The following is a 12,164-nucleotide window of genomic DNA, read 5'->3' as shown; positions in this document are numbered from 1 at the left end:
ACCGGGATGAAACTTGGTGGGAAGAACGAGAACAAGTCTTAGATACGTGATTGACATAAGCGGACTGAATCCACTCTTTTTGGGTGAGTCGGGGTGTGTGTGTGTGTGTTGTTAATTCGAAAAATTAGAAAAATTTAGGTATTTTTAACTTAAGAACGGGTGACCGGATCTTAATGAAATTTGATGTTTAGAAGGAACTAGTGCCTCAGAGCTCTCGAGCTGATAAATTCGTTTTCCCTAATTCGACCATTTGGGGGCCTGAAGAGAGAATAAAAATTTGAAAAAATGGGGTATTTTTAACTTACGAGTGGGTGATGGGATATTAATGAATTTCGATATTTAGAAGGACCTCGTGTCTCAGAGCTCTTGTTTTAAATTTTGACCGGCATTAAGTCTCCGGTTTTCCTTTTAAATCAATCTATTGATTCTTAGAATTTTGCTGGAGCTCATACCATATGAGTTCTTAGCTCTTCCGACCTCGTCACAAGTGCCATTTGAGCTCCTAGCTCTTGTTTAAAATTCAAAACAAGTAGAGAGCACCATCAAAAGTTAAAACTAATAAAACAAAACACCATGAACGAAAGGGGGTGGTTACTTCTTCGACCCGTGCTGAAATTTTAAGTGGTTGGTCGCGCTTAATACAACAAATGCTCAATTTACAATCATCTCTTTTTAATAATTTTCAAAAGAAAACTAAGCTGAATATTCTCATACTATCAATACAAATGAAGAAAATGTGTGGTTTTCAGTCAAGCGTAATCAATCCAGTCCCCACCCCCCGTTTATGGTAACTTTTGGTTGTTTTACGTTTTAACGCTGCTCTTTACTTGTGATATTGCTTTTTTTTTATTAAACACAAAGAAGTGTGGAAAAGCGTTGCCAGTCTTAATCAGGGTCATGCTCAAAACTATCGAGAGCCATGCCACCTCACCAACAAGAAATTGTCTCGTACCTCATAACAACCAAAGAAACCATAGCAAGCTAAATGTGCGTGAAATGATTTGACCCATTTTTTCAACAAATTCAACTTAAATCACGTATCACGGGCGGCTCAGGAACAACAGTTTGGGGGACCAATATGACAAGAAAAAATCATGCTAATAAATAAAATCTGGGGGGCAATGTGACAAGGGCGCCAATAACTGACCGAATTAACAAATTTATTGTTACTTCCTTGTTAGCTAGGACATGCTCGAGGTTTTCTATCTTGAACAAAAGACAATAACCTGTTTTCACGGTCTTTATACGAGACAATTAGCTTCGGCTCAGTGGGAAACTACATTGTACCTATGTTTTAATTAAATATTTAGTTGGTATCTTGGTTAGGTTAATTTAGGTTACGTATTTAATATAATGCGGTACAGGCATTCCATAATTCTTGTTGTAGTTTCAATAATTTTGTTGCTAAACTTTTATGTTTTCATCATATTTTGGTATATTTCATCATGATTAACCTAAATTCAATTCTTGAGTCTGTACTAGCTAACGAGGAAGTGCCATTTTATTTATAAAAAATGTGAAATACAGAAAAAAACAAAGAATGAGGGTGCCAGAAAATATCTGGGGGCCCCGACCCCCTGGATCCGCCAGTGTCGCCCATGCTCAGGTTAGAAATAAGAAAAACAATAAAATGGGTTATTGCAAGCTCTCTCAAGAGCCTGGACCCCACACACACACATGAGCCCCACAAAACCCCACTTGACACACTGGACCCCACAAGAGCCTGGATTACAGCCCATGCACCCTACTTCTATGTCAGGCCAGACATTGCTGGATAAAGGTTGGATAAGGCCAAATAACGCTCTGGTAAAAATGTCACGATTGAAAGTCAGAGTTCTCTCGCTGCAATAAATTTGTTGCTGGCATGCTGCTGCATGAAAGTAGTAACTCTAATAGACCTATTCAGCAAAAAATGACAGCTAAGAAACTAGAATAGTATATTTGTAGCACGAGTCACTTTTTTTACGAATCAGTTTCACTATTATTAGTCAATCGTTTAAAATGAACAATATCGTTAGGTTGTTGTGCAAAAGGCAATCCTGAACTCTTAGAAACGAAAACAGACTATGTGTTTTTGTGTTTATTTTACTTTTTTTTGTACTTGTGCATTATTCAGAACACACTCAATAAGTGAAGTTAGGTTCTTTCGTGAAACAAACTACGATGCAGATATATTTTAATTAAATATTTGGTACTTGTTCATTATTCAGTTGATTCAATCCAGAACACACTAAAGAATTTTTGTTGAGAAAATCCGGTTTCATGGCCACAAAGACCAAACTCAATTTAGTTTAATACGTATAGTGATAGAAGATAGTGTCTGAACATGGATTTTGAAATGAAGACAAAAAAAACACGTTTTTTTTAACTGAAAGTAAGGAGCGACATTAAAACGCCTCAACGCCCCGCTCTTTACGCTAAAGTTTGACTCTTTCTCTTAACTCTACTTTTTAAAACAGTAAAAAACTTTAGCGTAAAGATCGGGGCGTTGAAGAGGAAAAGCCCCTTTCATATACGGAATTTTTTCTGTTCGTTCTAAGTTTTAATGTCGCTCTTTACTTTCAGTTAAAATTTTTTTTTTTATTTCTGAACGTTTTGAATTAATGCATGTTTAGCTCTCCGCACATAAATAATTAAAACGGCATTTGCATATTAATTTGTTTGGCTAAATGGCTTTCTCATTGTTTTAATCGGAAGATCTTGAGAAAAAAAGGAGCGGGCCAGGAGGCCTAGTTGCCCTCCAATTTTTTGAATACTTAAAAAGGCAACTAGAACTTTTAATATTTTACGAACGTTTTCGTTTGTAAAAAATATACGTAACTTACGAATTAACTTACGTAACGAACTTCTATATTCGTATGTTTTTATTACGTATATAAGGGGGTTCACCCCCTCGTCGATACCTCGCTCTTTACGCTAAAACTTGAATTTTGTCCAAATTTCTTAAGAATGACCCCTGAATCACAAAGGCCGTAGAATAAATAGTTGAAATTACTAAAGATACTTTTGCGTAAAGAGCGAGGTATTACGAGGAGGTGAACCCCTCATATGCGTAATAATTTATGTTTGTCTTAAGTTTTAATGTTGCTCCTTACTTTCAGTTGAAAAAACTTTTCATATTTATTTTTTTCGTTTTTTTTAAATAATGCTAGAAAGTCCTGCGTCCCTTCATTGGAATTCTCTTCCCCCATGACAAATTCCTCCATAAAAAGATCCTCCCACGTAACCCTCCCCCTCAACTTCTCCCCCCCCCCCCCAAATTAAAGAAATCCCCCTGAAAACGACTGTACACTTCCCAATAGCCAGTAGTATTTGTAAACAACGGTCAAAGTTTGTAACCTGCAGCCCCTCCCACGGGGACTGTGGGGAAGTAAGTCATCCCCAAAGACAGAGTTATTAGATTTTTCGACTATGGTGAATAAAATGCTTATCTCAGAATTTTGATCCGGTGACTTTGGGGGAAAATGAGCTTGGGAAGGGGCCTAGGTGCCCTCCAATTTTTTTGTCACTTAAAAAGGGCACTAGAACTTTTAATTTCCGTTAGAATGAGCCCTCTTGCGACATTCTAGGACCACTGAGTCGATACGATCACCCCTGGGGAAAAAACAACAACAAAAAGAACAAATAAACACGCATCCGTGATCTGTCTTCTGGCAAAAAATGCTAAATTCCACATTTTTGTAGATAGGAGCTTGAAACTACTACAATTGGGTTCTCTGACACGCTGAATTTGATGGTGTGATTTTCGTTTAGATTGTATCATTTTTAGGGGTATTACTTGTAATACCCCTAAAATACCCATGTTATTACTTGTATTACATTAAAATTCGATTCTTTTGCTGTAACTATTTGTATCAAAATTTCGTTTTTTAGAGTTTCGGTTACTATTGAGCCAGGTCGCTCCTTACTACAGTTCGTTACTACGAACTGTTTGATTTGGAATTTGCCAACGACTGAAGAAGAGGCAATTATATTTTTCCCGGATAAGGGGTTGTTGCCCACAATAGAGCAGTGCATCAATGGACACAACACAACATTTCTGCGTTCTGGGTACATAATTATAAGTTATAATTTTACAATTTTCCTAATAAAGTATTACATTTTCATCATATTTTGTTTTATTTCATCAGTCTTATCAAAAGTTTGGGCTGTATGTTGGCACATTAGGGGGAGGGGGTGCATTATATCAAATACGTAACTTAACCTAACCTAACCACCTCTATATATAAAATATTTCATTAAAATGTACCTGCATCTGTTTTTTTCACAAAAGAACCTAACTTCACCTATTGAGTGTGTTCTGAATGATAGACAAGTATCTTTTTTTCTATCTCGACCACAATGTGATGTTTTTATATTAGCACATTACAGCAAGGTCATGAACGGGGCATTGAGAGCAAGCGCAAAGGTACATATTTTATTTCCTGGATTTCGAGGGGAAGATTAAACCTGTGAAATCGAAGAAAAGAGTTGAACCTCGACCTGATCCCTTTGCCTGTTTACTCTTCATTAGGAGGTAGACTATGCCTTTTAAACTAATTCGCTAATCCTTCCAAGTTTTATTGCTTAACAAGCAACTTGTAAATTGTATAACAGGAACGGTTTTGCTCATTTCGCTTAGAACGCTAAAAATACTTTGTCTAAACTTCGGTTGAGTTTATCAACGGAGGGTGTAAATATAGACTGTAGTATTCGGACTAATAATTGTTAGTCCGAATACTACAATTATTAATTATAAATTATATGATATTTAATCGTATTGGTAAAGTTGTAAATAATTGTCATAGTATTCTTTTACAAGGTGTTTGCATTAGTCAGGTTTTTCAATGTAGATATCTAGGATTTTATTTTGATGTAAATTTTAGTTGGATTCATCATTGCAAAGTTTTATCTTCAAAATTGGCTCGCGGAGTTGGTATTTTAAGAAGATTTCATAATTTTTTTTTTCCTCTAAATGTCCTGAAAGCAATTTATTATTCAATTGTCCATCCTTATTTAGTGTATGGTTGTTCATTGTATGCAAGCAATTTTTCTAGTCATGTAAAAAAGGTCCAGATTATGCAGAATAAGGCAATTAGAAGTTTAGGTGAGTATCTTGCGTGTGGTAGTACTAGAGATTGTTTTAGAGATTTAGATATTTTGAATATTGATTTTATTAAATCTCAACAGATTTTAATTTTTGTATACCAGGTTTTAAATGGATTGTCTCCTCAATATTTTAGAAGTTTTTATCGATATAATTCAAATTATCACGATTATTCTACTAGGAGCTCTGATCAGCTGACTAGTGAAATCAGGCATACAACGCGATCTGGGTTTATGATTAAACATGTAGGTGTTGTTATTTGGAACTCAATTCCAGAGAGTGTTAGGTGTTCTGAAAATCTTATGTTATTTAAAGTAAGAATAAAAAATTATTTTTTGAATAAATTATAAATTATATTGGTTAAATTTTTATCCCTTTTTTTTCTTTTTCTCTTTCTTTTTTTATGATGAGAGAAGGCTGTTTAGAGATTGTATAGTGTTTCGTCTTTTTTTTTTTTTTTCTTTTTTTTTTTTTCTTTTTTTTTTTTTTCTTTTTTTTTTGCGTATTTCTTTGATTTTGAATGAATAGTTATCATTTATTTGTTGCAGTTTTGCCGCTGAACAGGGACATTTTAGGTCCCTAAATTGAGCAGCATATTATTGATTGTAAGTGCAATTTTAGTAATTTTTATTATATGAAATAAACGCATACCTACCTACCTACCTACCTAGTAATTAATAATCAATAGCATGGAAGATTTCGCCAAAACAAAAATAAGAAGTCCTAAGAAGATATAAATAAACTTTTGCGAAACACAAGACATAAAACGATCATGTAACAGAGAACAGACTTGGTAAGATGCAAAAATAAAAATCACAAGGGACCTAGATGGTCACACAAGCAATGTGTAAGTAAGTAAGTTTACAGAACTTGGGGGTAGAGGTAGTCGTTCCCCTGAAGAAACTCATTCCTTCCAGAAAAATCCACAAGAGGGCGTTCAAATCTGCATGCTGACTGTAGACTTCATATTTGCCCCCTCCCTCTCTCTTTGACTAGCCGGTTTCACTCCTCTTTTAAAATGTCTTAAAAATGTCACTCCTCTTTTAAAATGTCTATATCCATCAATAAGCAGATCAATGCCAACACTGTCAGCACTAGAATAACGTTTAAGCAGCGTCATCTTTGGGTTTCGATATATCTTCCCCCGAATGTAAATTAGAAATATACATGTTTGAGTTATTTAGTAAACAAAGATATATTTTTTCATTGTTAAGCCCAGCCCTCCAATCTCTTTTGTTACTTAAAAAGGGTACTAGAACTTCTAATTTTCATTCTATTGAGCTCTCTGTCGATGTCTCCCGATCGCTAAATCCTCCACCCGACTTTGCACTCTCTGATAATCAAATTAGGTCGAAATTTGTTGATGATTTAAGGACAAAATAATTTAATAACTTCAAATGCTTTTAAATGGAACCTGTTACATAGTATAAATGTACATGGTTCCTTATTAGAGATCACATTTGAATAGTGGTAGGTCTGGTTCATTATAAATATTAAAGGTATAAAAAAAGATTTGAGCCTATCAGCTAATCAACACATTTGGTTTTATCAATCTTACTCAGTCAAGACAAAGTGTTTCGGTTGTAAGTTTCGTGTGTTATCAAGCATTGTTTTCTTTCATTGTCATATTTGTTGTTGATTGTGTGACGAGCTCAATTTAAATTTATGTCTTTTCAAATGGTAACCAAATGCAGATGATCTGTCAATAACTTAGTATGAAGTTTTCTTTATTGTTGAGAATTGATCATTCAACACAAAAGGAGATAGAATGTCTGTTCTTATTAATCGGCTTATGAGATGAGAGCCTGTTGTTCATGGTCATGGCCAAAGATTTTTCAAGGTGATTATTTGTCAGCTAGGGGGGGGGGGTTAATCATGTTTGATCGAAATTTAGCTCCACAGTTCTTTCTGAAGATTTCATTGCAGAAAATGAACTTTTTAAGGTGGTTACTGATCGCCCTTGCCCTCTAGCTGCGTTCATGTGGCTGCAACTTGTATAGTCTTTAGACCAAGTCAAGCTCAGCGCGGAATTTTTCCTGACTCTGACCCTCAAGGAAGATAGGCGAGGTAATTAGGCTCATAGTAAGGACAATAATTTCGTCATTTATGGACCAGCAGATTATAGCCTACACTTGGTCGCTTTGCGGATATAGGAGGCACGGAAAATGGGAGTCATGTACGCGGAGTCGATGGCAAAATTGAAGGAACAAGAGTCATAGCAGTCAAAAATCAAGAAACCCTTGCCGCCATTTTTTTTTTTTTTTTTTTTTTTTTTTTTTTTTTTAGCAATTACATTTTAGAGTTACTAGGCTGCACCAAAATAATAATTATCGCAATTAGAGATTAATAATAAAAATCATAAATTATTGCAATTAGCGACTCTCAACTAATGATAGATAAAAGAGTGAAAATCTAGTCATTTTGAATATCTAATCAATCAATAGAGTACAGCGGCAGTCAATGGTAAACCTATTTTTGCATGGGATGTATTTTGATCTTGAACTGACGGGTAGGGTCACCAATTGAAGCTGTGACTATCTCCCGGTAGTGAGGATCCTCCCTTCCAAAACCATTCTAGATATAATAAGTTACGGGTAGTTAAGTCCCCGGGAATTTTTTTTCGGGCGTGTAGGACTATATAGCAAAAAAGGTGCGAAAAATGGCTGAGTTACTTGAAACTCGTAGGATATTCTTGAACAAACATTTGAGATTTAGGGGGGACATATCAGAAGACCTCTCCCCTGTGCGTATATCTCCCTATAGGGGTTCCTATTGGTCTATTAGTCAAGTACAACATAGAGGTAAAGTATTGATTTCATTTCTAAAACACCATAGCACAAACTAACAACAAGACTTTTCTTCATTATAGTAAGTGTCTTATAGTAAAATCCATCTACTGTTTAGCCTATTTACTGAGGTCACTTTTTCTCTATTCCCGGACTTTGCTCAATGATTCCTCAGTAATGAGATGTTTTTGTCGTACAGTTTATTATTATCTTATTTTAAGATTGGTATCTTTGCTATCATGCATTCTTTCAGAAGAAAGACACCCCCCCCCACTCGAGACCGAAAAAAATTTCCAGGGAAATCTGACAAGTCCTATCCTTTAAGCACACTTTTTGGCGTTGAATACCCATCTTCTCTGAGAAGTCTCTCTTACAAACTCTCCTTAAAATAGCGGCTCTGCGAATATAAAATCGTATTTTTTTTGTTATTTATTTATACTTGTTTTGCTTTGAATTAAATAAGAAAAAAGGCACTCACTAGCAGAAATAGTTTACACCAGGTGGCGCATGCGAAGCGCGGCAGAAGGGTACCAAGCATGGCAGAAACTATTCCAAGCGTGGTGGAACTGTGCGTCACACTTGGTGTTCAGAGATGTACACTGACTGGTGTAAAGTTAGGGCCCACTCACTTTACGTTTGATGCGATTGTTCACTTTAGTTTCTGCTCGTTTTTGGTTTTAATAATGGTTCCTTACTTTTGTTTGAGACTTCTTTTTTGAAAACTTTTTAAAATTATTTTATGTTAATTTTTAATGGAAATAGTTTATTATTGGTCAATATTAGAACTATTTGCAGAGCCTTTTCAGTTTTCTAGATGACAATTAACTTCCAAATAATAAAAATTGTGTATTGTAGTTTGAATTTCGGACAACATTTGAACATTCAGCCAAAAGCATTGATCAGGACCAGTGTTGTCAATAGCCTTTTAATAATATTTTAGTGTAAAAATTTGTATTGATGGAGAGAAGTGGCGTCAATTCAGAATTTTATTTTTTGGGGGGGAGGGGAATTCAATTTTCAAATCTAGGGTGGGGCAAACTTGTCGTTCTTTCAATTTTTGAACTGAAAATGTCATAAAAAGATATTTCTCAAAATCTTGGGGGGGACGGAATTTTCTGGGTACATTTCCTACGCCCCCCACCCCTAATTGATGCCACTATAGAGCTGACGTATGAAAACAAAGAAAGGAAATAATAAATGAAAAGAGAAAAAAACAAATAGGTGAAAAACGAGGATTTTATCAGCCAGTAGCAAAATATGAAAAACAAGCAAATATTTCGACAAGTTCCTCTGCCAAGTCGTCCTCAGTGCTGAAAAAAAGAAAGAGGAAAAAAAAGAAACAAACAAGAAACAACAGCAAAATCTAACCTTTTTAAGTAAACTGCACGAGAGGAAAAAAGACACTGAATCAAACAACAAAAACCAACTTGAAATCAATGAAATAGAAGTTACCAATTAGATTGAATAAGTATCCTTTGCCTTACAACAGATTTCGCCTGTCTACAATTTCGGTTTTCATTATATATGCGGACAGGTATTAAATAGAGACACGGGAGATATTTTCTTAATCCCAATTTATAATAATTTAATACTAAAAGACTCTATGAATACTTTCGCCCAGTCTAATTTAAGGCAACCTAATTTAAGGTCCTTGTCGAAATATTTGCTTGTTTTTCATATTTTGCTACTGGCTGATAAAATCCTCGTTTTTCACCTATTTGTTTTTTCTCTTTTCATTTATTATTTCCTTTCTTTGTTTTCATACGTCATGCATAGCCAGTATGGTCTCAGAACGTATTCACTATAGAGCTGCAGCTTCTCGAACCCCCATCCTTTAGACACCCATGAATATACACATATCGTGTCCGTCATTTTATCAAATTAATGTTTTTAGTATATATACCCATCAAGTTTCTAGTCCATCGGAGTCAAGAAAATAATTCAGGGCTATGTTGGGCGACACAAAACAACAACAAGGAATCTTTTTCCCTTGTTCGTTCCCTTGTCTGTTTCGACATACCCTGTAAGTTTAAGTCAATCTTGGAAAATAAAATTTATTGGCACAGTGCAGGAGTAATGCATCGATATGACCATTCAAAACATTTTCTATCTTTAATCTATATGGCCCAGCCTACATATCCTACACCTTAGAAGCTTATCGGTGACAAAAAGTAGGGCCTATTTTTCGGGTGCCATGAATCGACAAAGCCTAAATAAGCTTTAAGTTCGTTTTCTGCATAGAGAGCCTGGCCCGGATACCCATGACTATAATTTTCAAGCCGACTTTTTAGACAAGATTTAAGGCTTAGTTTTTGCAGTCTTTTGGTTTGGAATGAATAAAACATTTAAGAATAAACAACTGGGCTGAACAAGGGTTGTACGAGTCATAGCTTACCAAAGAAAAAAATATCCAATTTTCGGACGGAGCAGATTTCTTTTAAGTTTTTTTTTTCTACGCATAAGAGTTGCCCTTGCCTAATAGACTGCGGATGTAAGTATAAAGCTTTTAAGAAGAAAATTTCTGCCATTTTTCAGGTGAACACATATTTAGGAGAGATAGCTGTTTTGGCACTCTATATATATCCCTAAATGTAAAATTTGAAGTCTTCTTGTCCTGCCCAAACACCCCCTGAAAGTCTCAACCCAATCTCCCAACCTTTCCAAAAATAATGTAGATACAGTGTTCGTGTCTGCAGTCTTTAGTGTCTTTCGGTCTACATCACTACGTCACCGTGAATTGATTTTAGTCCCACAGGATTTAATTCCAATAAAAGGTTTGGTAAGTTTGAGACCTAATATTTGTAATTATTTGCCCCCCCCCCTGTTACAAACTTGGAACTTCGATTTCCTCCTTTATATTTCTTGGAAGTTTCCAATGCATTCCCTGGGCTACTTTCGAGTTATTTCCGATATACCATATGCGAATAGTACCTTTGTATTTACCCCTACCCCTCCTTTGACTCCAATTTGATGTCCGCTTGAGTCGTCAACAGCTCTGAAAGCTCTTACTAGATCTACTATGCTGTTCCTGAGATAATAAATGAAACAAATAATTAAATAAAATATTAATTAATTAAGTAAAACTTTTTAAATAAAACAAATAATTTTAAATAAAATCGGTATACCTTTTTAGCGTATAGACCTACCCTAGGCCTATCAAGTATAAGCTTAAAGCAAAACCAAAAAAGCTTTTGGAGCATTTTTTTTTTAGGGCCTTGCCTTCAAAATAAAGTCTTTTTATGGGCATGAAAGTTTTTTTGGCCGGTAAGTTGGCTGGATCTGAGTTTCAAGCCTTTCAATTTTTTATTTTTTACCCATCGTTGGCCCTGAATAAAGCCCCATTTTTAGACAAACCAATATTTCTTTTCCCTCTTTTCTTTATGCATTAGGATCCCCTTGATCCAGAAACTTACGTGTGGAAGTTCCAAGCCGTCTGGGAGGAAAATTGCCCTTTGTTTGACCCCCTTTTTTGAAGAACCAACACTTTTTCTATTTTTTCTTCTACATCGGGATATCGTTAGCCCAAGGACTTAATGTACTTGAAAACCTTTCAAAACGACCAGGAAAAATTGAGTGCATGTTTTTTTTTTATGAATCTTAACTTGGGCAATGCTATAGCGTTGCCCCTAAAATCTTTCATCGCTATTGTTACATAAATAGTATTGACAGGTAAGTAAAAATTTAATGAAAGGGCTAATTGTCTCACAACCACTAAGCACTTTGTCAATACAACTCAATTAAATTTCTGCTTAATTTGTGAAAGTAATCTACTTCCGTTAATTTCGGTCACAGATTTCACTAAAATAGTAGCAATTATCAAAATAAACACTCATTCTCCTCAAAAAAAGACCAATTCTATTATTTGGACATTTTCTCACACTGGTTCTCTTTCTCTCCCCTCTGTTGGATCACTTGACTTTAGTTTAGTTTGGAATGTATTCAATTCAGTGTCTAAATTTCAATTATAGCTATAGTCTCTGTACCTGTAAAAATGGATTCGATTATAAATTTGAACTTCCTAATGACCACTTGTGGCATAAGGTATTTTTCCTCTATAAAAATTACAGTGCTAAGAAGGACTCGAACAGAGGGGTTAACCACTAAGTGATGATTTGATAAGTAAACTAATCTACAAACAGGGGAAATAGGGTGAATTCAGTTCTGAGAACAACATTGGTGCCAATTCAAAAAAGTTTGGCAGAAGGAGGGGGGTAAATACATTTTTGAAAATATAGGGAGGAGCAATTTTTTTGTAGGATTTTTTTTATGCAAATACCAAAAAGAACATTTCT

At 35.2% G+C, this 12,164-nt stretch overlaps 1 protein-coding gene across 5 annotated transcripts in view; it reads left to right on the top strand.

Annotated features, from left to right (window-relative positions):
• LOC136040784 (uncharacterized) overlaps positions 1–12,164 on the top strand; it is a 74,330-nt gene that overhangs the window by 17,745 nt on the left and 44,421 nt on the right. The window contains exon 1 of one of the 5 annotated variants that reach the window (XM_065725108.1): positions 11,790–11,913. The exons of the other annotated variants lie outside the window; for them this stretch is intronic. Coding sequence (XP_065581180.1) covers positions 11,806–11,913 — 108 coding nt within the window. The 5' untranslated portion in view covers positions 11,790–11,805. Of the gene's footprint in view, positions 1–11,789; positions 11,914–12,164 lie in introns of those variants that run through there. 5 annotated transcript variants of the gene reach the window in all.

Source organism: Artemia franciscana, chromosome 21 (genome assembly GCF_032884065.1).
Source record: "Artemia franciscana chromosome 21, ASM3288406v1, whole genome shotgun sequence".
Classification (NCBI taxonomy): Eukaryota; Metazoa; Arthropoda; class Branchiopoda; order Anostraca; family Artemiidae; genus Artemia; species Artemia franciscana.
This window is presented reverse-complemented; position numbering and strand designations above follow the sequence as displayed.